This window comes from Oculina patagonica, chromosome 14 (genome assembly GCF_052425735.1).
Source record: "Oculina patagonica isolate OP01 chromosome 14, crgOcupat, whole genome shotgun sequence".
In the NCBI taxonomy this organism is placed as follows: Eukaryota; Metazoa; Cnidaria; class Anthozoa; order Scleractinia; family Oculinidae; genus Oculina; species Oculina patagonica.
Genome location: NC_135771.1, coordinates 21,710,590 through 21,738,408, shown reverse-complemented (window position 1 = coordinate 21,738,408; position 27,819 = coordinate 21,710,590). Strand labels below are relative to the sequence as shown.

Genomic DNA, 27,819 nt, shown 5'->3' with positions numbered 1-27,819 from the left:
TTTCTTCAATAACACTTCATAAAGTTCTGCTTACCGAACACGCTTATTACGCAGGAGTTGCTATGGCAACCAAAAAATCAAAACAAATCCAGTCTCCTGATCTAATAAGAGCCGGTTGTTGAAGACAAGTGACACTTCAATGTAAGCACAAGTCTGGAAAGTTTTTTTTAATAAAGAATAACTTTATTTTTAGAACAAAGTTGACAACTAAATTTACGTTGTAATAACTGGTTTATGTATGACATTTTCTTTTAAAGTTGACCTTAGAAGTTTATTAAATACTAAGGCTGCAACTACATTGTACTATAATGTTAAAATTTTAACCTACGCGCAAACATCTCTTCATTTCCTTCCATAAAAAACTTTTGTGATGAATTACGACTGCATGAATCAAAAACTAAATTAATCGGAAAAGAACTGAGGATTAGATGTAATTTTGCCAGTAACTACAACAATTTGCAATAAATGAGAATAAATTATTTAACAATTCGTCACTCTTCTAAGTGCGTGAAGCCGGACACGAGACAATTTAGCAGTTTATTGAAAAGAGGAAAATAAACAAACTCATCAGTAAGTTTAATGCTTTAATTGAAACCTATTGTCGTGTAGTTACTTCATTCGTGACGAAAGCGACGAATTTACGAGACTTGTGGACAAAGATATCACGACATTGAAAATCAAACTTTAGCACCTACAGTTAATTTGTGCAAACAAACGAACTACTTGACACCCTTTCGTTAAGCTGAAATGGTGAAAAAATTATTTTAAACGCCTCGAAGTGAGCTTAGATTTCCGTAAAACGTGCTTCGGTTTCGAAAGATTGACGTTTACTAGAACCGAAGTATTTAAAGAGTAAAGCTGAGTTAAACCTCTTTAATCCACGCTTCGCCGTAAATACGATTAATTCAGCTTTGTCATTACGCTTAGCAAAAACGATTATTAAGAAAGCTTTGTGTGAGGGCATTTTGACACTTCTGAATGGATAATAGGGGGTGACATTTGCAAACAAATGCATACGGATGTTTGATCTAGAGTCTGCAAATCGCGTCAACAAATTCAATTATGTTAATTTCTATTGAACCAAAGAAAGACATTAGTGCTAACTGTAATCCCAAGAAAAAGGTGTCAGAAACAAACTTTGAAGTGCAATATACGTACGAAAGTACTTGAAAAGATATCAAACACCCTATTTGGACTCTTGAATCTGTAACCAAACAGTGGTTTATACAAGGGAGAGGTACGTACAGCAGTTACTTAATAGGTACATTGTGGTACGAAGTCGGTTTTTAGTTCATCGTGACACGAAAAAATGTCAAAACACTTTGTACACTTTTTACTCATTTTTAGTCATGAAAAATGGGCAAAAAGCTGCATTTGGTGCGAAAAGTCACGATTAGTTTTAAATTCGTTCTGTGTTGAAAAGCCCGCAAAATTTTCTCGTTGATAATTTTCTTCATCACTGAACATGACTCTTTGAAAGGGGCAGACTGTAAATTCAAGGTAAATTCCGATGTATCTTAGCAGTGGTGGTGTCGCTTTGTTTATAACTATATATAGGCGCTACGAGATTATGGTGGGCTTGCTCGACGCTAGATCTACATAGTAAAAATATGATAGATCATGTAACTTGATGTGATTGATGAAATGATCACGATATTTCGTTCTTTTATTGTTTAAGAACACGCATGTCAAGGTTTAGGTAGTTACTTGGGCAAAGTTGACAAATTATAGAATTCTTTTGTATTGTTCAAACTATTTTAAGAGCAAGATAATTTTCTCAAACAAGCACATGGGAACTTCAAAACTCAGTTAGCGGCGACGGATAAAATCTCAGTGTTTACTCGTTACTCTGTATAGACGTTCTCAGCTAGAGAAATCAACTGTTTCCAACGGAAGTTTCTGCATTCAGTTTGATTAAAGGGACTATGTCACGGATTTTATCAGATTATTGAACAACCAAAATTTATATTTGTGTTGCAGGGAACCTAAAAATAATAGTCCAAATTGCTATATTAGAGAACTGAACTTGTTGCATCTCCTGTTAACGATTGCAACTTAAAATAACCAGGCTAACGTTTTCAAGCTTAAGTTGTTTCCGCGCGTCATCAAAAAAATAATATTTAATTTATAGCCGTAGGTTGATTTCTATCCGTAAATTAAGGTTATATTTTCCTTTACATGTTCAAAGATAATGTTCTTTATAGATTTAGTTATCTACCACTAGTTTCTGAACAGTTTAAAATTTAAACCAAAAATCAACGAAATCCCCGTGACATAGCTGCTTTAAGAGTTAGCTAGTAGTGAACCCCTTTGCGAGCTCGAGCTGTTCGAAAATGTTTTCTGATATAATTTGAGGTGTTGTGACTGCGTTTTCTTGAGATCGAATTCTGGGAATCGTATCGTCCATTTGTAATAGCGTGGAAGTCAGTGTTAAGAAAGGATGTCAGCCGACTTTTCTTGATAATATTGACCTGAACAGTGAAGAGTTCGAGGGTAGACAAGTGTTAGAATAACATGGACGATTTTTGCTGACGTCACTGTTTCCACGTCACAGAGAGCACTTCACATTTAGAAATTCACCCGATAGAAAAGAGTTATTGCATGTCCCAGCTTTTTTAAGGAAACGGGACAAGGCCAACTTCAGACGATGCTTTTCAGGGCGTGAATTGATTTTTCTGATTAAGTACCTCGTTAAAAATGCTAAAAATAGTGTCTCAGTGCTTCTAGATTTCAAAGTTTTCTTTCCAGACCCAGCTAACGGCTGCCAAAAATTTGGCTACGGCCCTGTTTTGAAAAACAGTTGCACGTGATTGTTAGCATTAGCAAGGCTTGGAATGCCTCATAATAATACATACGGCTCTAAATTTGACGCTTTTCCATAGGAAATATATCGTTCAATACACGGTGTATTCCTTTTATTATATGCATTGTCCACAGAAAATAGCATGGTCATGAACAGTTTACAGACAACTCTTTCTAAAACGGGCACCATCGGGACAGGCTCCTACTGTCTGTCTTAGAGAGGTGTCCGTCTTATGGGGAGTTTAGTTACAGTAAAATGACTGAAAAACGGCAGGGACAGGACCAACACCAGGTGTCCGTCTTAGAGGGGTTTCCATCTTATAAAGACGTCCGTTAAGAGAGAGTTTACTGTAGTTAACTATATGTGACGGACTAAATTTAGTTTCCGAAAGGTTTATGGAACAAAAAAACTGTAAGGCATGTTGCCAACGCTTTAGATCGTAGTCTCTTGATAATAATTACAACGAACAAGTAGGGACTGGGAACAGTTAACAGTGGCGAGGATCACACCCCGTTTTTATAAGGCTGACTGTCTCATGATAACTATTTTAAAGGGACCGTGTCACGGATTTTAGCCAAACTTAGGCATAGGAAATGACCATCAAATTTGTTTAAATGTTTAAAATAACCTCTTAAAACAGTGAAGGAATATTTAAATAACACACCAAATGCAAAAGAAGGTACGGATGGCCAAAAGTGTCGAAGATTGAAACGGATTGCGATGTGGGCTTTTGAAATGTGGTCCGGTGGAACAGTTTTCAAAGTTAATCTTGTCTGCTTGTAACTTTAATTTATGACACCGGCCCGGGAGACACATTTGGCTGCCATGAAGCTATGGTTTTGTTATTTAGTATCAAAGAATTAATTTCTTTGCAAACATTTAGTTTCATAGCGAATATTTGGCAAAATTTAATAACATAAGATTAACTTAGCCGTGACATAGTCCCTTTAAGATTTTATTTAGCTAGCTGAACATTCCAGCCTCAGAATGCAAGGTATATTTATAAAGCTATGAGATTTTTTTTTTTTTTTTAATGTTGCTACCAAGGATACCAAGTATAAACAAATACAAACGGTCTAAAGTTTGTTTGTCCTTTTGTAATGATTATTTTAGATACGGTATAGGTGGATCATGCATTAAGTTTATATGATAGTAGCTTCCCAGTACAGAAGGCTAAAAAAAGAATATGAAAATAAATCTTCTTTGAATACACCACAAATACAGTGGCATTCAACAAGATAATTTTACTATAGGTGTCGGAACGTCGTTTTTACGTTCTAAATGTCCCTTTTGTGGGAAGCTTATTTTTAAATGCTAAGAAAAACTTATCTGTTCGGATACGCTAGCTGAACTTTCAAACTTCAGAAAAATTTAGGGAACGAAAAAATATTACCCGAATTTACGAGCCGCTGTTGCCTTTTCGAAAAACGTAGCTGGCCTTTTTTCGTACCCAAAACGAAAATTTTTCCCTCTCCGAAAACAACAGGCATTACTTTCCTCACATCACTAAAGTTTGAGCTAAAGAAAACTCCTTTTTCTTTCATCAAACTTAAATACGAAAGTCGTAGGCGATAAAAGATCTCCCAAACAGATAGTTATTGCTTTGTTTTTGAGATGTCACCTTATCGATAGAATCAATCAACACAATTCTTCAATTCCTTTTGCACTGACGACTACAGTAGTCAAAGATCACTATGTAAGCACCACGATTGTTGCTCGATCGTTACTGTTAAAGCAATTAAATGTAGATCCGTTCTGTGTTTCATTTAGAAATTTCGTAATGTATATAAATGAAGGCGTGTCCGTTGTGAGGCTATACCGCTGACACATTGCAGATATCTGTGGGTGTATTTCGGCGCTTCTATGCTGAGAAACATTTAACAAGTCGGGAAACACTTCCCTTTATAGAATTCCCTAAAACAGACAGTGTTTTGTGCATTTTATATACAACGTCTTGAGAAATTAAGATCAATTAAGAGACTTGTATGGAATTGTCTAGTAATAAGTTTTTCGACCTTGAATAGAGGGAGAGTCAAAAGAGTCACAAACTGGCCTGTCTTTAAACTGTTTAAAGTATTGCTTGGGGATTGCATCTAAATTAAGACCATATGAAGCCTGCGTGTCGCATAAAATCGTGAAACAAGTATGACATACGAGTGCTTTTAACATTCTCGAACTCAGGCAGTCTGATTTTAAAGGGGGCAAGATACCTCGAAACAGGTTTAGAACAGGTTTAAATTCAAACGAGCCTTAGTAATTGTAATTTATTCAGTTGAAGTAACCATTGCTCATTCAAATCAAATTTAATCTAAAAACCATTTTTCATTTTTCATTTAACACGGAAGAATTTTATGACTTTCTTTGACATAAGGGTAAATGATGTTTCCGCCATCCAAAATTTCCGTTCAATATATTATTCACTTATGTTTTTAAATGATTAAGCTTTTATAACGAGAAAGAGTATTCAAACTTGGGTGTTCTCAGAGACCAACAACAGGAAACCAGTGATATCTTACACACTTCAATTTTTCAACGGTTTGTAATTTGTTATTTGTAGTCGTTGAGTTAATTTTCGTAACCGTGTTACCACTAACCGTGTTTTATTTTTATATTTCGTTTCTTCCAGATTAGACGATGAAGCAGATTTTCACTGCCATTTGTTTCCTTATCCTGTATGTCACAGTAGCCAAAGCACAGTCAAATGTTACTAATACTACAAACACAAGCATTCCAACAAACAGTAGTAGCAATGCCACACAGCTAACAACATTGTATATCGGGGTGTTTTTTGACCTGAGTAAAAAAGATGGATACGGCAGCCTACCGATGGCGCAACAAGCCATTGAGGAAATCAACAACAACACCGAACTGCTGCCAGGATACCGGCTCGAGTTGGTCGTCAAGTCAACTCAAGTAAGTTATAAAAATCTCTATTTTTTTGTATATCCTCAAGGGCGCCATCTTTTGTTCAATGACGATATTTCTGACATTCTTACTGGCTAATCTTTCACGCAGAATTTGTATATTTTCCCGCTCAAATGCGTTATTTATGTCAGCAAACTTACGTCATCTATACAGCGAGTAAAATTACTTTTACTTTTTGAGCAAAAGCATTGCCATCTATTATAGTTCCTTCTTTGATTACATGACAATTGCGACAATTTCTATATTTCTGTCCTTTCATAATGAATTTTTAAGCCTGGTTTTCACTAGCGACGCAGGCACAAGCGCAAGGATAACAGCTCATATTTCACCTTGAAAACGACTTCGACTCAAGCAAAAGCACAAGCGCATTGCATTTCGATGCTTGTGCTTGTGCTTGCGGCAAGCACAAGCACAAGGATCAAAATTTGTCCTTTTTGCGTGATTGTGCTTGTGCTTGCGCTTGTGCTTGCGTCGCTAGTGAAAGCCAGGCTTTATACTTTTTTACTCGGTCAAAAGGCTATTTCCAGGAAGCCTTTTTGCCTCAGTTTCGAAACGAGTCCCGGTTAAGAACCATTCAAATAAAAATGATTTGATTGCATGAAAATGAACTTGCGAGTAAAACCCTTTTTCATATGAAAGCGATAATACACGGTTCGAAAATAAGCTATTGCAATTTGTTATATTTACATAATTGTATTAAAATGGTCTCGTCCAAAACTTATAATCACTCAATTATTTCCTAGATGCATCAAATCGGCATTCATCATAAATCCTTTATTTCTATTTCAGGGAAATTTGGGAATTGGACAGAAAGTATTCAACGATTTTTTGTCTACCGGACCAAGAAAAATAATGTTGCTTGGACCAGCGCAAAATTCGTTAGCCAAGTCAATAGCCTCTTACTCTGGAATTCCTGATGTCAATCTTTTACAGGTAACTATCATTGCTTTAAGTCTACCCACCCCCTCCCCCTCGAAGACTGACTCCGTCGAGGGGGGTGGGGGTGCAAATGGTTATGATTGCAAAGAAGAAAGGAGCAGTACAAAACTTTTATCTTCAACGTCATTTTATGAGCAGTGAATGTGAGCAGAGGTGTTGCTAAGTAACCGGCTGACGTATTACCATGGTGACAATGTCTGACGTATGCCAGCGCAAGTTCTGATTGGACAATAAGAATTGCGGGAAATTCTTCGAGTTATTCTGAAAGGCCTCAAAAACAGCTACTTTTCTCTCTAGAAAGCGCCGTATTTAGAAATAAGTATTACCGCTCGAGAAAAAGCTAGAAAAACCTGGCAATATGAGTAACAGATTTCATTAAAAACTAGCCATGGTTATAATGCAATTCCTGAGTTTTGTTTGGTTTGCAGGCCATGGTTTATGAGCTCATATACCATGGACCACAAGTATGGTAGGTGTACGCGTCAGCGAGAACAGCCAGGGAGATTAAATATTGCAACTCCTTTAAACAATTATTCCACTGGTTATAACCAACTCGGAGCTACGCACCTCGTTGGCTATATATCTACCATCACATATCCAACGCGCGCTCATGGAATAATTGTTAAATATAACTCGTTATTTAAACTTGCAGTTCTCTTACGGGACGAGTGATTTGGAGCTTGCCAACAGAAGAGACTTGTATCCCAACTTTTTCCGGACCGTAACTTCTTTTGCTTCACTGGATGCGCCACGAATAAAGTTTGTCAACGAGTACGGATGGGATGAAGTTGGAATTATCTACGGAGACAGTGTGCAATATTTACAGGTAAAATTCTTTAAATTGTTATTACACAATTTTAAGGCGGAATTTAACGTTCTTTTATTTGCGGAATCGTAGAGGTATCGAATGGTCTTTGCGAGCATTTGCGAGCATGCGAGCACAGCATTTGTAGATTTGAGAGCAAGAGGATTGACAAAAGTTAGGCTTACGAGCAACGAGCTTTTTTAAAAAGCAGCCTCCACTTAAAACCAAACATGCGAGCAATTGTAAAAATAAGCGACCACGAACAAACAAGCACCTACTAAAATTTTCTTTGCATTCCGAGCAGAAGCCTAATTTTGCAAGCACTGCAAAATTTGGATGGACCATTCATGGCCCTTAATTGTGTATGATTTATAGTATTGAGCATGGCGCGTGTGGTAAGAGTTGAAAGGTATAGCCCCTTATAGTTCTTGGAAACCAACAGCGTTAGCTGAAAGTGAAACCATATACATGCCGGCTAAGATACGGTCTTTCTAAGACACCAACAAATTAAAATTTACCGCTTAAGTCACTCGGTTGGCGAAACCTTTCTCGCTGTTTTCGAGAAAGTGACGAGAAATCACCGGTTGCATGAAAAAATTACAAAAACAGACGAAGCAGCTAAGAAATTTAATGTTTGTAGCTTAAAGAATACTCATCGTTTATAGCTATGAAATCATGCTTGTTGAATTCTCTATGTGCTCATATTCTTTCAGCTGTCCAACCAACTCGCAGATAGATTGAAGCAAAACAAGATCAAAGTTATAGCAGAAGTACGACTACAGGCCAATGATCCAAAACGGGCCGTCAGGACATTAAAGGTAAGTGGACATCGTTTTAGTTTAGATTTTCAACATCAGAAGTGTCCTGAGTGTTAAGTTTACTCGTAACTGGCGGCGGCCAGACAAACTCAGTGTTTGAAAGAGCCTAGAAACAACTGTTAGAAATCCGTCTCCGTTGGAAGACTATTCCTTCTTAGCCATCGAGTAGACGTTATATCAGTGCCGTAACTTGCAAGAGGCAAGACGAGGCACTTGTCTCGTCTAAATTTTACCCAAAATTAAAAACAAAATATGTTTTGTTGGAAAAACAATTCTCATAAAAAAGGGCCCTGAAAGAGTTTCAGAGCTTCTAGATTTCAAAATTTACTGGAGGGCATGCCCCCACAACCCACTAGCAAGATCTTGCCTTGTCTATCTATGCAAACGTCTAGTTACGGCCCTGCATATATTCTTGTTTGTTTTCCTAGCTTTGACCTTTTTTAAGCTCTCGATATCATGGTAAGGTAGATGGCAATGCTAAAGTATAAAAAAATAACAAACATTTTTGGCAAACTATATAGAATTTCACCATATACCTGCTTCATTTCTACAGGACAAAGGTATACACGTTATTCTCGGGATGTTTCCACTTAATTCTGTCGCGCGGAAAATGATTTGCGAGGTAAGAAATTGGGGTAATAGTTTAAATAAATTATCAATATTAAGCACTGGCCAAACGGTAACGCAAGTGGACGCAAGTAGTCGCAAGTAGGTCCCGTCTCTTGTATCTTCAGCCTTATAGCAGGGGACGTTAAAGAACCCACACACTATTCGCAAAGAGTAGGGCACGAAGTTCCCGGTGTTGTGGTCTGGCCTTTGTGTTGTAGTAAATAACAGCATGTGTTAAGCACATTTGAACATATACTATGGAAAATGCGCTATATAAATGCATTATCATTATCATTATCATTAAGTTCAATTTGCGTACAGACTTGCGTTGGCTAGCCAAACAGACACGCAAGTTTAGTTGCAAGTGCACGCAAGTTTGCAGAAAGTCATTTAAAATGCTACGATATACAATTCAGTGTTTGAAGTAAACTGCAAAAATGCGTTGACTTGCGATGGGTGGCCAAACGGTGAAAATAATGCGTTACCTTAAGTGCAAATTTGATGTCGACCAAAGTGAACGCGTGTCAACGCAAGTGCACGCAAATCCTCCACCGCGGTCAAACGACAGAAAATAAGAAAAGTACTGCAAAGATAAGGTTTTAATTTTCACAGTTCAAAGTTCGATACATAACCGGTATCCTAAGGGTTTACTAAGTTTTTTGGAGCTTTACTAAAAAAGTTCTACGTGTTTGAAAATAGCGATATGCGGACTTGTCGGCGCCATTTGTCAAAGCACCTTTGGTTCGGATGCGAAACATTTAAAAAGTGAAAACACTGGTTTACCTGAGGGAATGGGATTATGCTTTCACTCGGCAACTGTTTTTATCTATCCTTGCTCGTAATCACTTCAATTTGAACAAAAAAAACGGCGAAATGGAAAGAAAACCTGCCTGAGACGTTTGACCGCGGTGCACGCAAATCCTGGCTAAACGGAGACGCAAGTGGACGCAAGTCTACTTACGTCTACCTATGTTGCCGTTTGGTCAGGGCTTTAGATTAAACTTGAATTCTGATAGCCACACAAGCACTGCCGACCTCTATAGTACATGGCGATGGAACAACGATTCGTTTGTCACATCTAGAGACATTTAGTGCTTTTAAGGGTGGCGCGGTGACGGTAAGTGCGCTGGACACCGGATGGAGCGGTCGGCGTTCAAGCCCTTTCCGGGGCACTGTGTTGTGTGCACTTGACAATTTACTTTCACAGTGCCTTCCTTTACCCAGGGCCCATACAGTTGTTCGAAGGCCGAATAACGCTATCCACCGGATAAATCGCAATCCAGTGCATAACTGTCATACAAAACCTACTTTGCTATCCACCGGATAGTGATCTATCCGGTGGATAGCGTTATCCACTTCGCTTCATGCTACGGAAACCGGGATAAGCTCCGGCCTGATAAGCAACTAGGCTGGAAAGCCGACTTTATCTTTAACATGGTGTATTGCTTTTAATATATTAATCAAAAAACGTTTCTGTTATATTTCCAGGCATATCGAGAGCAGATGTATGGCCCTCATTACGTCTGGATCTTATTAAACAGCCAGAACAACAATTGGTGGATACCTTCACCAAATGAAAACAGCGCATGCTCCGATTTGGAAATGCAATGTCAAATACAAAACCACTTTTCTGTTTATCATACCAATCTGATCTCTCCTAGAGGACGCTTTTATGAATACGCTAATAAGGTGAGTGGGAAAGTGCAGAGGTTTTTAATTTCTGATAAGAAAAATGAAAAAAAAAACTGTTTTGGGTAATATGCTCAGGTTTGTTGGGGGATCCTGTCGTAGTGGCCTTAAGGTATGTATGCACACAAAAAAAATACACATTAAAAAGTGAAAAATTTCAAGGCCCCTACCGATAATATAAGAGGGTCTCAATGGGGTGGTGGCTTTAATGGTTAACGGTTAAAATTTTGGCTTTTTTACGGCTTATGGTTAATTTATTTCCATTACGGTTAACAGAAGTAAAAAAATAATTTCCATTGTTTTTAAAAGTTAAAAATTGATTTCCATTACTGAAAAACATATTTGAGGTCATAGGACCATTCTGGGACGATGAAGTGATCTAATCTGTTTATTTATAAATACTGACCGATTTTTTACGGTTAACACATTTTACGGCTAACGGTTAAAATTTTGACCGTTTTACGGCTAATGGCTAACCCCATTGAGACCCTCATATAAAATCTTTCTCATTATCTTTGTTTTTAAAGAAAATGAAGCACCGCAGAGTCATAGACTACTAGTTTTCTGTACATTGCTCCTCTTAAATAAAAATAAATTGTTTGATGTTGCTCGCCTAAGAAAACGGTAAATTTTGAGGTAAATTTTCTTCAACTTAGAAGTGAGGAGAACACCTTAAAATATAGTGAAACAACTCCCCGGGGGGTGGGGAGGGGTACTTAAAAAAGATTTGTACGGGGAGGCTCCGCCCCAAGTTCTAACCCCTTACCTTTTATATACCGTTTTGACAGAAATTGTACCCCTTTCGTATACCTTTCACTTAAAAAAAGGTACCCCTTTCATATACCTGAAAGACATGGCATAGACTTAGAACAGGACGTTTTCTTGTCATTTTCATGTAGCGCTTAATAAATTGAAATATTACAGCCATGAATTAGCTTAAATTGCATCTGTTCGAAATTTTTTAATTAAAGGCCCTTTGAAAAACCTTAATATCAGATTTCTATACCCTTTCATATACCTAATATTGTGAAATCCCTACCCTTTTATATACCTGAAGTCTGAAAAAGGTACCCCTTTCGGGCGGAGCCTCCCCGTATAGGCCATTATACGGAGTACCCCCCCCCCCCCGGGAACAACTCCTTAAAATTCGCATCTTTTTCTGAATTAACAGAATGGAAGTCAGATAATAGATGACTACAGAGCAAAAGTGGACACACATAACGACACATCGAACAGAAGTGATATCTTCTTGAATGTTTACGATGCCGTTTGGTCGATAGCATTTGTACTGGAGAACTCAAGAACTGAGCTTCTGAAACAAGGCAAACCCTTGGAGAATTTGACTTACGGGGACGCTAATGCAACGGCCTTGTTCAGAAAGACGGCCGAAAACCTCAACTTTGCAACACCAAATACCGGGGTAAGAGTGAACTGACATTTCATGCCCAACAAGACATGTCAAATATTTTAAATTACGTTTCATAAAAAAGATACAAAATACCTTTAAGCACCATTAAAACGATATTGTGGGAGGCGTGGTGGCATGATGGTTAGTGCGCCTTAGTTCGGATCGAGCGGTACGCTTCGAGCCCTGGCCGGGGTCACTTTGTTGTGTTTTTGGGCAAGACACTTTACTCTCATAGTGTCTCTCTCCACCCAGGTGTATAAATAAATGCCAGGAAAATGCAGGTGGGGGAAACCCTTTAACCCTGCAATGGACTAGCATTTCATCCAGGGAGAAAGAAGTTCTCCCAGTCGCTTAGCTTCATGCTAAAAACCGGAAAAAACCGGAGTTAAGAGCCCGCCGTTAGGGTCACAATCAGATCGAACGCGAAATTTATACTACCCACTTGGGGGAACACGTTCCGTTTGGGTTTAAATTGCTGTTATGTGTTTTATTTTTACCCTCTATAACAAAATGTTTACGTTGGTTACGTGTTTTTCTTCTCCTTTTTGTCGTGTACAGAAGCGCGTCAGATATTATGCCAATGGAGATCGAAAAAACGACATTGTTCTAAAACAGATTGTAATACAAGGTTAGATATTACTACATGACAAGTTAGAAGAACTGACATTAAAAATACTTAACGTGTTTTTTGCCTATTGTAATCGGCAAAGCTGTTTTATAAAGTTTCCTTGCTGGACACTTCCATAGATTATTCAGGCTTATCCAAAGTTGGCACACGTCCGCATGACGTCACCAAGGTATGATTCAGTTGCTTAGCAACTGACAACCGTGTGCTCAATTGAGTTCTAAGAAATGGGACTGTTGGGTATATGCTCAGTATATACTAATTTAAAATGTACTGGTACGAGATGTAGCAAGTATGGATATTTTTCCTACATTATCAGAGTAGCTAGCAAAAATAAATTGACTGAGTTGTTATTATGATTTTCAGACGGCAAGTTCAAGACGGTTAGTGGTGGAAAATTTGACGAGGATACCAATGACTTTACTAAATCTTCTGAAGTGCACTGGCTCGGTAAGTTTATACTCTCTTTATTTCCCTTCCATTTTTTCACCAAACACCATAAGGAATATAATGTATGTCTCGAGGCCACAATTTGAGAGTCAAAATGGCATTAAAGGGACGACATAGTCAGCATTCTCACGATATTTTAAGTGATTTTTCTGATTACCTCCAAATTGAAGGAAACCTCAAAATAATAGTTGTGTAATGTAGGAAAACAACAAAGGAGTAATCAAAACCCGAAAATAACCATGGATGGTTTCGTCTGACGAAGATTAAGACGGATTACGACTGACAAACTTGAAAAAACTTGCCAGTTTTTACATAATGAGTTGTCCGTGACTGAGCTCCTTTAATATTTGGTTTCTAGCGCGATAATAAATATTTTTAAGGCAACATTGAAGAGGAAGAGAGAGTACGCATGATTGGCAAGCTAAAATAGAACTTAGGCTCAATTGTCCAGACTAGCTACGTCTCAGATTGCGGTACCTTCATTTACAAGGCATCATTGTGTCTCTTTATTTTCCGTAGCATGTACGTAGCAATTAGGAGTATCATTTCTTGATTGTGCAAGCAAAATAAGCTTCTAAAATAAGATCCTCTGGGACATGTACTAGCCAAACGTTTAGAGGGTCTTTTATGTGCCCCAGCAGCCTTGATCCCAATATAAAAAGAAGAAAAACCTATATTCGAGTTTGAAGCTGCAGACCAATACTTATCATAACATTTTAATCATTTGCCTTCCCTTAGCTAAAAATAGTCATTTTTTATTATTTAAGCGGGAACTCCGTACACGAAGACGAAAGAGATCTACACCTACCGTACAATTGACAACACCTTGTTTATTGCTCTGGTTGTGTTTGCCGCACTTGGAATCCTGTACGCGCTTTTCTGTCTTTTGACACTGATATTAAACTTCAAGAAGAAGTAAGTAATCAACAATGTATTTTAAGAGTGTTTTAATTCAAAGATCTAGAAAACGTCGGTTAAAAAGCGTTTTTGTAAGCGTGCGCGCTGTGGAGCAAAAGCGCGCTTTGGGGGGGGGGGGGATAAAAGACGGTTAAAAAGGATTTCTCTGAGCGTACGCACAATGCCCCATGCGTATAGGCGTTCATTGCACGAAAAATGCGTTTTTCGAAGCTTGCGCGAAAGGTCGTTTAAAACATTTTAGCACTTATGTGATTTGAAGTAAGAAACTTATCAATAGGAATGTTGCGTATACCTTGATGAAAGACTAACCTCTTAGAACTAACATTAAAAGAATTGTAGGTATGTCAATTAGACGGTAAGGGGAAAAAATTCTGAAACTTATATAGCAATTCAATTTAATCAATTTACCTTTCATGATGAACTTTATATGAAAGGCTGCATGTGTATTACAATCATTTACAAGGATAAAAGTATGTGATATATTTAAATGTGTTTTTATATATATATATATAGGATTGTGAAAAACTCCGGTCCAGTGATAAGCATGCTGATTATTCTGGGATGTTTACTCAATTACATCACGGTTATTCTTTATGGCTTTGATTACTCGCAAGTGTCACCAGATAAAGTCACACGCCTTTGCAGGGTGAGTAAAATTAGGTTAAGTTAACAAATAAATCAAACTTGTTACGTTACATCGAACAGTTCTTTAAAAATCAAATTGGAAGATAACTTAAAGAAATAAGCTAGCAATTAGTAGGTTTCTACCGGTTTTCAAAAGTAGTGGTATGTATTTATGCTTACCAGGGCTTAGAGCAGTTTTAACTTGAGTGTGAAAAATAATTCGCATTTGCTTTGTTTTGAATAACTACGCTTTCTGATTGGTTAAAAAACCAATGCTTAACTTTCTCAATCAATTAGAAATAAAACACAAACTAATCGTGACTCGCTCGCACGCTTTCCCGCGCTTCGCACAGGCGACATATATTTGCTTCGAGTTTTTATTGGTTCACTGGATTGTCTATGTTTTTTGTGATTTATTTGCCAGAGTGATAACTTTGGTTTTGGTTTAACGACACTAAGTCGAAAATCCTTTGCCATTTATCGAGTATTGGTTCGAATTTTATGTTCCACCACAAGAGACTCTTTCGATCCTGAACAAGTTGCTTGCAGGCTATATTATATGTAAATTAAAGATGCCACTAAGTTTCTTTTTCCTGGTCAATGCAGGCTCGTTCCTGGACATTTGCAATCGGCTTCACTTTGTCAGTTGGAGGCCTGGCTGCTAAGCTGTGGATGGCTTATAGTGTACTAAAGGAGAGATTCGTCAGGAGTAGGGTGAGGTGCTCACTATCTAGAGTCAAAGGACATGGGCGAGTAGGCGAGCGCTAATTTCCAACTCTTGTTTCTTGACTTAAAAAATTTTCTTCTCTTTATGTTCTACTTTACTGGCAAAAACTTCAAGTAGTTAATTTTTTGTTGGGTCATACTTGCCTTGTCTGTCTCGATGGAGCAAGATTAGTGATACAAAAAAAAACAAAGAATAACAGGAATTCAAACTGCATGATAGTCAACAAATTCTTCGTATTGTAATTCCAGTGTGGTAACATCTTTATTCTTTTATCTGAATTATTTTTCTATTATTTTTTTTACAGAACGTTATGATGTTTTGGATGCTGGGAATTCTGGTTCTTCTTTTCGTTATTGATGTCATCATCTTAGCATGCTGGGAAACCAAAGATCCTTTGTATCGCACCCTTAAACAAGTCAGGTCACAACCAGAGTACGAATGTTTTAAGGTAATCTCTTAGTTTAAACAAATTGTATTTGCAGATTGCTTGCTCGGTCCTGTAGGCCATGATAACTAAGGTCAACTAAGTTACGTTCAAAAATGCCAGAAAAGTAGTGTTTTTTCATAAAGCAGAACGTTTGATAAAAATTTGGATTACATTAAAATGCGTTTCATTGAAATGACAATTGATTTCGTTTCCGTTAGAACAGCCCTTTTCAGAACAGTCAGTACAATTACGTTTTCCGTTTTGTTTTTCAGCCAATAACCGCTGACACGTTCCGTGCAGAGATCGAGGTCGTGGAGCAGTGCACCTGCGCAGACCTGTCCCTATGGCTGATACTGATCCTTGCGTTCAAAGTGTTACTTCTCATAGCTGGCGGATTCCTCGCTTGGCAGACAAGACGACTGTATATTCCCGCGCTGAATGATACACAGCATTGTGTATCTTGTATGTTTGTAGTGGTGGTGTTTTGTGTGATTGGCGTGATCGTGGCGTTTGCAGCGACCATGTATCCAAGCGTTTACTATGGTGTTATTGGAGCTCTTATTATCATTGCTACAACACTAATACTGGTGTTGCTATTCACCAACAAGGTAAGTATCATAACGGCCTCACTTTCATGTTAGCACGTTCAGAACCAGTAATATACGAGTTTTGATATTTTGTAACACGAGGTCGAGTGTTCAGGTGGGCATGCATGGTGGAACACTTTGTCGAGTATCGAGTCGAGTCGAGATGAACACATGTAAACGTTGAGTTATCAAATTCAATTTATTGCGAAGTACAAGTCTAACGATTATTACAGTGAGTAATTGAAGAAAACGTTGTATTGGGTTAGCCAACAGTAATTACAATGCAAAACAAATACATTTATCGTATCTTCAATCAACAGAGACATGTTTAAACAGTAGTGTGTCCTTTTCTTCTCAAAATGAGGAAAGATTGAGGGAGGGAGGGAGTTAGTTAGGAGGGGAGTGGGGTACTGAATAAGAACGAGCCATTTTTGCTTCTTCTTAACAAAATTGATTACGAAAGTAAGCGAAAACCTCGATAGATACACAGTAGATGTAGTATTCATTTGCCGGTGATTCACCACGATGATGTCAAAGCAACACTTTCGATTCCGAACATTCAATCTTGAATAAAATAAGAATTAGTCTGTCAGAAGGTTACCTAACGGGAGAGCATTTAGTTACTTTTGTTTTGTTTTTAAAAGGAAAAACACATTATAGCTTCATGACTGCATTATCTTACTATTGGTTTTTCCAATATTTTATTTTTATTTGTCCTCAGATCGTTCGTTTGAGCTGCAAAAGGCGGAAACGAGTTAAGACTGTAGGTGCTGCGGATACTTCGGACAGTAGCACTACCTGCGCCTGCAGTTCAACCTGTGCAAAGTTCTGCGCATGCTCCGGTGCTTGCTGCATTTCGTGTTGTTCCTGTTTTCCTTGCTGTAACTTGTACTCCTGCCTCCGGTCGTTTTTCTGTGGGTCCCAGGTCCACCCGGCCTCGAGTGCCCGAAAGGAGAGCAAGACTGACTTTTACATCGGAGGTGTTCTTCAAGATAAGGATGCAGAGATAGTCTATCTCAAAAATGAACTGCTTCAGGTGAGTGTCCAGTCTCTAGCCGTCAATTCTTCTTACTGATCACCATACATTTCTTTTAATGTTAGTTCTGAGAATTTCAGAAATTGGATACACATTAAGGCAGAATCCCCTACTTGCTGATTATGTTTTCCCTGTTACCTGCTACCATGGTTAATGATGCTTTTGTAATTATAAAGAGAAAACATTCGTTGAAATTCAAGGGTTAAATAATGTTATTTATCTTGTAGCTGATTTCGGTTTCACACAATGTCATCTATGTTTCTGATTTTTTTTTAACTCGTTTGAGACGTTCTCCGGACCTCAACCCTTCCGTAGCATTCAGCAACTCTTCCGCGAATAATTTACTTTAGCTTTTGAACTTGCATGGGCATTTTTATTACAAAGTCTATAAAAAGGGAAGTTAATTGTAAAGGACTATCGAACCACTCGATCCTTTCGAACATCTCTATAATACGGATACCTTCCTATTATATGGGCAGTTTATCTGGTTCGAAAGAGGCACTGAAAATAGTTCGAACAAACTCAACCTGTGTATTACGGACACCTCCATAAAATTTACACTATTCCATGTCGCATTGGCTTGAACCGTTTAGACTCTTCGTAATTTAGTTATTGCTATTTTTTTGACAATTATGTCCAAGAGGGGAAAGACACAAAGAGGTCTCTGAACCCATCATGTGAAGCACCAACCCTTAAGGCCCGACCACAATAACCGGGGAGATTGCCCTTCTCTTTTCGAACAGTAATGTCGGTGACATCCCCTACTAAACCATTACAGAGAAGATGCAGGAGACTGGACGTACAGCTTATCCTACAGCTTGTCCTTGCCCGAGAAGATAAGAATGTCAAAAAAATGCAGATGTCATTGCAAAGGCAGTACATTCTCCTCAATTATTTTAAGAGTTATCCTGAGTCTGTCGCTAGATTTTATCAAGTTACAAGTTTTGCATTCTTTTTCCTTTTCTATCCATAGAAAAAGACGATGCTCAGCAATCTAGGCCAGAAACGAACACTCAAAACTAACGCGACACAAACAATCGATGACGGAAGTAACTACTGGGATCACGGTGATGACGACAGCACGTTTGACGCAAGCGGAAGCGGAAGTGAAGCGGAGAGTTTAACAAGTTCTGATGGAAGACGTCGTTTCCGGCGCGCGGCCAATAAAGTCAGAATTTTTAGTGAAAGCGTCGATTATTCGCATGTGAGAAGCAAGGTAGATATCCCAGTTTAATGCCACAACCTATCAGCAAGTTTAATTACAATTTTCATTGCATGTACTTTTATAACCTTTCTGTGCGTTCGTAGCATGACCTATACCAGCGTGACCTACAATCATTGACAAAAGTCGCCAGCCCACCCACCCCCCCCCCCCCGTTTCAGTGTTGGATAGCACAATGTACCCAATTTCCTCGTGCAGTGCGTTTCAGTTTGTGAGAAAAAGTAGGCAGCAATTGATGAGGCATTATTTTTTTGCATGCTACGCAACATTGCAGAGGGGGAGAGGGGAAATTACTTGACTTTTTCATGTTTCAAGTAAGAAAAACAGCAACTGCGCCAAGGTTTTGTCAATAATTGTAGCATTACAGAAACTCCTAAAATTGCGTAGTGTTTTGTGCGATGAAATCACTTACACTGGCGTGACATAACGAAACATCAAATCGTTACAAGATTGCCTAAACTAGCGTGACCCAGCGTAGCAGTATCATCTATACTAGCAAGAACATAGCGTAATACAATCTCCTATAATCATTTAAAGAAGCGTGACTTACTCGGTATCGTTTTGTTCTTTTTTAAGGTGAACACAGGAATAACAAAATCTTCCCTATCTCCCACCTCTCCGCAATCCAGAAGAAACTCACGAATGTCAATTTCCTCATATTCAAATGAAGACTTGCGACGAATGAAAACATCACTTGCAGAGGTAACAAAAACATTCATGCATTAATCGTCAAACAACATCGGGAAAGGCGCTGTGTTTTTCCACACAGGTTTTACTTTTGAAAATGGATTTCACTCGGTGATACTATGCATGAAACATCATCATCATCATCATCATCATCATCATCATTATCGCTATCGTTATTACAAAAATTTTCAGTGTCTACCTGATGTCAGGAGAAATAAAATCCAAGATGGCTGCTTTTATGACGTATTTCACGTCATGCGGACCTCAACAAATCAACGGTACATAATTCTTGTGGAACAAGCTGCAGACTATCTCCTTAAGGCATTATCGTCTTAATCTTTCAATACAAGTATGTTTTCAGGTATACATGGCCTATAACAAATTATGTCTTTTTCTTCTCCACAGAAAGAGGATGAAATATCAAGATTACGCAAAGAGCTTGAGGCTCTGAAACCGCGAGGTACTGCCGGGAATACACACGAAAGTTCTTTATTAGCACAGGTAGGAACATCTAGCAAACTAAAATTTCAAGGATGCAAAAGTCGCATGGAAGGCAGCACATATTGGTCGCCATCTCTCTCATAACGATTATCTAAAATGACAGTTCATGACAACATCCCAACAACAACATCAATAGGCCATTTCCGATATATTAAAATTCTAACTTGGCTCCGAGGCTTGGGGGAATAAAACAAAAGATATCACGTCGAGGTTGAGGGATGAATAAATCATTTCATTTTCAACTAATGGCGTCCCCTGCCATGCAGGAGAGTTGACTGTATAGTAAAATCAAAAAGAGTTTTTGTGTTTGTATTGCCTCTGCGCTGATCAAGTTTTCAAAAACTTTTCTTTCTAGGAACCAGCAAACACTTCGCCCAGAACGCAACGAATACTATTGATTGAAACGCCAGCAACGCCCATTCCGGAAGAAAGGACTGAGTTGATTACTTCCGCTGTTCAAACTTCGGTCTCTCCCAGTCCCTCCAAACCAAACGTGAATACCACTGAAACGTCTACTGACAGTGGAATGGAACCTACATCTGGGAGACCTGCAGCTGTGAGAAAGACGCAAGATAGAACAAAGAAGAAGAACTCTGTTGGACCTGGTGGCAATTGGCTGTTTGGTGACCAATCAGAATCCACTACAGCCGCGGACAAACCAGAAAAACAGGGCAAAAAGACCTCACTGGGTTCGACCGGGTCTGGGGTCTCTACAGAAGAAGGCAAACCAGTAAAACCTGGCAAAAAGGTCTCACTGGGTTCCACTGGGTCTGGGGTCTCTTTAGAAGAGGGCAAACCGGCAAAACCGGGCAAAAAGACTTCACTGGGTTCCACCGGGTCTGGGATCTCTTTCAGAAGAGGGCAAGTCAGCAAAACCGGGCAAAAAGGCTTCACTGGGTTCGACCGGGTCTGGGGTCTCTTCAGAAGAGGGCAAGTCAGATAAACCGGGCAAAAAGACTTCACTGGGTTCCACCGGGTGAAGACACTGGGTGTAACTGGGGTCCCTACAGAAGAGGGCAAACCGGCTAAACCGGGCAAAAAGACCTCACTGGGTTCTACCGGATCGGATGTTAAGAAGGATGCATTTGGTGACGATAACACAACATCAAGTACCAAAAATAGCCCAGGGGAGAGTCATAAAGCTTCTTTAACAAACGTGGCAGTGTCCATTAGCCAAGAAAATAAACATCCTCTCAAGAACACGGAAGAAGATACAACAAACAAGGATACGGAAAAGAAGAAGAAAGATGCTCAAGGAAAGGTTTCAAGCTGGCTCTTTGGAAATGGCAAAAATAAAGATTCAGGCGAAGTAAACACGCAAGAGAATGAGAGCGGGAAGAAGACTGATGATGAGGGCAATAACAACGATAACAGTGGCAAAGATAAGAGTAATAATGACGGAGGAGTCGGTCCAGATAACAAAGAGTTAAAAGACGAATCAACAAAAGGTGATAAAACTGCTAAAGATGTCAAAGAGCATGAAAATGATGAGGGGAAGAGAGATACTGGAAATGCGGTTGAGAAAGAGGACGCTGGAAGAAACATTGAAATGATTTACGAAGAAGATGAAGATAATGATGATGACGACGAGTTTGTCGATGACGACGATGGAGATGAAGACGAAGAAGATGGAGACGAAGACGAAGGCAAAGAAGGTACAGTCTTATTTCTTCTTATTGTAAGAACTAATTATGGCCATTCTCGTCCCAATAGCCCTTCCATTTCTCTTAGCCGGCTAGGCCTTGGCACAAGAAAATGAAGGGCTCAGTCGGGTTGCTTGTGCCAAGGCCCAACCGGCTAAGAGAAACCAAAGGGCTATAGGGACGAGAATGAATTATGGCTAGTTTAATATTAGGTTTCAGGGCCGCTCTATTTGAAACTCCGGCCATTGATAATGATATAAATTAAACTTACCATCCATATCAATGTTTAAGAAAAAAAAGGCAAGTTCAATATCTTATTATACAACTCTAAGGCTGTTTTGCTCTAATTTTTCCTATAAGTAATGTAATTGGTAAGTTTTCTCATTTATATATTCTTCCTATTTTATTTATTTTCAATATTCTAATATATTATTGTCTTTTTTAATGTTTTTTTTTTGCTCATTGTAATTTTCTGTGTTATTTAGTAAATAAACCCCTTCAGGCGGCTGGTATATGGGAGGATAATTCCCGAGGCTGAAGGATTGTCGAAAAATGAACAGTTGGCCGAGAAGCGAAGCTTCGAGAGCAACTGTAAAATTTTGAGGACAATTTTTCAGCCAAGGGCATTATCCTCCAATATACCAGCGAGCCAGAAAGGAGTTTATTTATTTTATAACCCTCCGATTAATTTCTACAACGCGCTTTATCGCCAGAAAATTTATAGGAAAAACCCTACGTAATAAACCCGGCGTAACTGTGGTTGAAACAAATGTAAGTTGATGGTTTACGTGTTTTTTTTTAACTCCGTGTTTCCATCAAAAGTTAGAATTGAATAAGATGACTTCATTCGTTTGTTTAGTGCTTGTTTACAAAATCGGGCGACGGATATCAAATCGGACGGGGTATATTCGCTGATACCCGTCGTCCGATTTTGTACCACGTGATGCGTTTTATCCAATGAGCGCGCGCAAAAAATAATGAGTGGGTTATAATGTCCATAATTGTAACACTGGCTGCCTGCCCTTTTTAACTCTACAGTTATTTCAGGCAGCCAGTCCCCTAATTATTTATTCAAGCTTATCATTAATTTTCTCGTTTGTAAAATATTAAGGGGTGAATAAAGTTTTGTTGTTCTTTAGGTAATGCCACAGACGCAGGAAACGGCAATGGTGTCAGAAAGGCCAAAGGAGGAAGAAAACGCAAGAAGATAAGATTCGGCAAATTAAAATGGAACGCCGCTTCTAAAGTAGACACTGGGTCAGGTGGCTACGCGCCTCGGAAAAGTGTTAAAAAGATTCCTAAATTTAAAAACGATTACTCGCACGTTCGCTCGCGGCTATCCACAGTTAGTGAGGCGAATACTGTCAGCGAGAACGTGAGCTGAGAATCCATCACCACAACGACAGCGAAGCGTGTCCATTAGCAAAAATCCACTGCCTGACTATTCTAATGTTCGACCGCGGTTATATGGTGGAAGGAGATATAACAGCGAAATGCCGAGTACTGGGGCAAAGGAATAGCGAGCTTCGTTTCAGAGCAAGGCCCATTTAATAATGAAAACTAAGCCTGATCTTGCTGGTCATTTACCGTCAGGTTGCTCAGGGTGCGACAGTTTGTATGTCACAGAGATGCACTACCAGAAAACAGCACTGGATACTCTTCAGACGCAAACAGTATGACAAGAACAAAAAGATATGAGTACAGTTACAATAAGGGATTTATCATATCGTTAATTACAGGAGACAGACTAACTGAAGCGCAGGTATTAAGAAAAACATCCGAGGCTGTCTTTCGCGGTGTCGTGTTATATAGTGCAATTTAGGAAAACGGTGTTGGAATTCTTAAAAAAAATCGTTTGTAAGCTCAATATAGTCTAGGGCTTTTAAGCAATGTCTGCCTTTTATAATTTCTTCGTGAAAGACGTTCGACAGTATTACTTCCAGGCATAACCAAGGTATGAATTGATATAAAAAGTCAGCTATATTACGGAAAACCATTCGCAAGGCAGCCTGAGGAAATATTCCAGATTTGTAACAAATTGATGTAGTAGCCTCAGATTGAATGGGAAGCGAATCTTGTGCAGGGATTCGCTTTTTATATTTGTCATTCATTTCAAGTCAATTCAAGAACAAGGAAGTTTAATTTTATATATAACTCGATCGATGAAATAGTGATAGTATATCATTGTAAAGATAATAGTAGCAGTAGCCTGGCCGTACCTAGAGGGGGGAGCAGGGAGGGGGGGGGGGGGGGGGGGGGCAGTTGCCTCCGCCAGGAAAACTAAATTCCTAACATAGTGTTTGATTTTTTTGGGCTATTTCTTGTAGCTATATTGGATTTGGCACCCGCAGCGGAGTATAGTATGCCGTCGCAGCCAAAAAATCCTAGGTACGGCCCTGAGTAGAGGCGAGAAGGCTAGCCAAAAAAAGCATGCGTTCGCACAAAAACATTTAGGACATTTACGATTCCGTTGCCTTTCCCTGGTTTAAAATAAATAAAACTAGGCCTTACATTTGTAGACTACGATTAGTCCCTTATTTTCTCAGGGCCCTGACAAAAAGGGACTTCTTTGGGCATACACCTGTTATTAACCCATTAAACAACAGATGATATGTAAATACAGCAAAAAAAGGGAATAAAATTACAACACAATACAATTTGATAATTTCTATTATCATTCGATGCCATTTTTTTCTTCCTTTTCATTGGCCGAGAGCTCACCACATGATCTGCAAATAACTGCCTACAAATAATGGTCTGCTCGTGCGAATTAACGTCTGACAGTGATTTTGCTACAAATAATATTCTTCTCATGCGTAGTTGTGTCCACAGGATGAACAGAAAGGAAGTTATGAACCGTGAAACATGGTTCAAAATCCATTTAAACGTCTCTAACTGTAAGCCAGCGTCCCCTAAATCATATAAACTCTTAAAATTTTTATCCATTTTGTGATAGCTGTTAAATCCTGCCAAAAACCCATTATTTGAAAGAAACTAAGATGAAAATCACTATGTTTGCCCATATTAAAGATTATGGATTTTGACCCATGTCTCAAGGTCCATACCTTCGTCTCTGTTCAACCTGATAGCTTCAAACTTGGTCAAATGACCAATCTTGCCACGATCTTTTATTTGGTGGTGTCTGATTATCGATTACTTAAAATTTGAAACTCGCCTCAGTTCCCTGCGCAATTTCGGAACGGCCAATAATCACATGCATTTCTTGACAACTTTTTCCTGTTTATTTACGGTTTACTTTGGAAACTTAGCCTAAGGCGTGTTCCATTATAATAATATGATTAGCAGTAACTATAAAAAAAATTAAACCTAAACACCCCACCCGGCTTAAAAACACGATTTTTAACCTGTTAAACGTTCACGAAGACATCCCTGCTGTACAGAATATACACAGAACCCTTTGGGCTTCAAAAAATGCAAATAAAACTTGTTATATTTGCCGACTTTCGTTTGGTTGTGGGGCAACTCTTGCAATCAAGCCATACGAGAGTCAATAGGAATATCTTGCTCAATACCTATATCGTCCTATAGTCCTTTTATATCTAGCACCCCCACCCCCTCCGTGCCCCACCCCATCTGTAGACATATTTGGTTGGTTGGTTGGTTTGTTGCCTCATTTCATTTCATGCGATGTTCTCTAAAGAACTGTTCCGTTATCTAACCAAAAATTACGAATTCGCATAACGTGAATATGATAAATAATAATTTGTATCTACATTGCGCTAATCCGGATAAAATATGAAAGAAATTTGAAGGAAATATTTATGGATAGGATTGAATTTAATGTCAATTCCCAGAGTAACAGCAAAGGTTCTGAAATAGTGCTGCTAAAAAAGGGTTAGTGCTATTTGTCGCAGTTTTAGTTAAGTCTTATGTAAAACCAAAATTAATTTTCAATAAAGTAATGCTAATGAGGAGATCAAAGTATGCCGAAGTAGTAAACAACGACAGAGTATCGTGACAAAGTCCTTGCAGAAAGAGCACTCAACATGCACATGTTTGGACCAACCTAGCGGATCAAGTCTAAACATAGCCCTCGAAAGTTAACGTTATCTAAGGTAAGCATGAACGAGTTGGGTAAACAGGAGTCAAAATTAATTTTATGCTTTTGACAGTCCTAGAAGAAAATTAATTCAATTTAGTCAGGAGCTCCTCCTTGTAGTTTGCTTCGTTTGCGTGTATGTTTGTGTTAGTTTAATAGTGCTCGTTTATCTAAATCTGTTACAAGTTAATGAGTTCCATTCACGTACAGAGCATAGGACCATTTGAGGCTAGACATTATTAACTGATTTAAGCTCAAAAACAAACATACAAAAAAGATGTAAAAATATTTATGTTACTTGAGTTTGCATTATAATCTATTTCTGTCCGTCAAACTTCATTCAGTTAGATGTAAGGTTACGCATAACCCAGTCGACCTTATCGCCTGATGAAGACTAGCATCAAGACTAGCCGTATGCAGTTGCGCTACGTCGTAAGACGAACGATAACTCTTTTATTATTATCGTATTAACTACGTTGAAGAACGACAAAAGCCATTTTAACGACATGTTCTCTGTTTGTTTTGTGTTTGTTCACAATGATAACCTTAACAGTGACCAAAATCCCATTTCTTCTTACAGTACAAAGTCTACAAAAACATTGTCCAAAATTGACGGCATAGTGGGTCTTCACAAATCAATAGCAACTGGATATATAAGATGATATTTTCTAGATGCGCCATCAATTTTTAGATCCAACTATTAAATGTATATATTTTGGAAGCGAAATATGTAATAATATGAAAAGAGTTGAAATTAAAAGCTTGCCCAGTAAAAGGTCAACAGTTTGAACTTACGCAAGAGTGTAATGTTTGCCAGTCTATATTTTTTTCTTTCGATTTTTTCTGTCGCAAAATTGGCACACCCGACGAGATACGAAATTTCAGGAAACCGAAATTACTTGCAGGTGTTTTCTAATATATGCGATGACTTCTCTTTCCATCGTTGTTGACCATTTGTTTTATTTTGATGTCATTTTTACGTACTTATTGTATCGCATCAAAACATTTTGAAAGCCAATTATGTTTTTCTAAACATACGGTTTCGATAAAAAATGACAAAATATTTATTTCTTCAGTCGGTTGGTTTATGATTTTTGCAACGCGCTGACCATAAATTATTCAAAATATTTTCAATTGAAACATGAATAAAACAATTATGGGTGGGATATAAATTAAGAACCACCTTTCCATTATCCAATCCGTCTTTTCGCACTTTGCATCTTCTTTCATATGCAAAACAATCACATTTTAAAATGAAAATGCGTACAAGATACTTATCACAATTTTAAATAATCAATGTCATTTGTGTTCGCGTCAACCCTAAGGGCAAAATACTAAACTCGTTAAAAGGAGAAAAGAATTTTGTCGTTTTGTCAAGAAAGGTATCGATACCGGGAAAAGCCCAAAGAGGTCCCGGATAGTTTTCTAGGACCCCGGATGTTGTTACTTCAACACAAATGTCACGGTCGGTGTCCCGACTTCGCATTTTATTTCTTTCTTCATAAATTTTACTGAGATACGGGTTTTATTTCACGATCGCCGCGAAGATATTGACCGCCGCCAAACTTGGTTAAATTTCGAGTGGTAGTATATTCCTGACCTACTGTGGCTTATTTCTACAATCAGCACTGTCAGTGAGTGATATATCGATGGATCACGGACTGACCGGGAAATAATCAAAGAGAAGTTTGCAACTGGCATGAGATATTTTACATATATCACGCTGCAGCGAAAGGTGGAAAAACCAAGCGAAGGGAAACAGAAAATAAGGGCAACACAAGAACTATTATAGGTAAGATATGTCTTTAAATGAAAATTGTCGATTCGCGTGCGGGAATCAAAATACGTGCATGTGTTTTTATAGACTTCCCGCGCTGGTTTCGGATCTCGCGGTCGTGGTTAAAGATTGCGTCTAGCATAGAGGAGATCGAAGACACAAAATCAAAATATTGGCGCACGGTTTAGTCCACCGCTGTCGGGCGCTGGGTAGTGATAACTCGTTGTTTGAAAAATGTAATATGAAAACCATGTGGTTGAACGGCTCGCTGATTTACGCTTGTTTGCACCGAGAACGAAAACAACAAGATACCTTAAAATTCTCGGAATACTAAATATATTTCATCGTTAGGCTTGTAAAGGTTAATTGCCTATAGGTTTGATGAATAGACCGCAAAATTGGATCATATATTGCTTTTATCCGAAACTCCACGAAACTTAAGGAAGGCACGATTAAACGAACGATGTAGTTGTTATGGCTTATTGTGTTTTAAAAGAAAACATTTCATGTATTGTCACTGGCTAGCGGTCCGTTTTAAT

At 38.5% G+C, this 27,819-nt stretch overlaps 1 protein-coding gene across 1 annotated transcript; it reads left to right on the top strand.

The window, feature by feature from the left end:
- Positions 1-1,098: 1,098 nt before the first annotated feature.
- On the top strand, positions 1,099-23,667 carry LOC144637610 (uncharacterized). Its single transcript, XM_078496671.1, is given in 23 exon segments — positions 1,099-1,237; positions 5,430-5,716; positions 6,518-6,661; positions 7,320-7,493; positions 8,186-8,290; positions 8,844-8,912; positions 10,388-10,588; positions 11,760-12,008; positions 12,555-12,624; positions 12,988-13,071; positions 13,839-13,986; positions 14,503-14,635; positions 15,220-15,327; positions 15,645-15,788; positions 16,040-16,375; positions 17,076-17,390; positions 18,364-18,606; positions 19,189-19,314; positions 19,705-19,800; positions 20,156-20,740; positions 20,783-21,455; positions 22,583-22,824; positions 22,826-23,667. Coding segments are annotated over 22 exon segments (4,662 nt in total). The 5' UTR covers positions 1,099-1,237; positions 5,430-5,437; the 3' UTR covers positions 22,964-23,667.
- Positions 23,668-27,819: the final 4,152 nt, after the last annotated feature.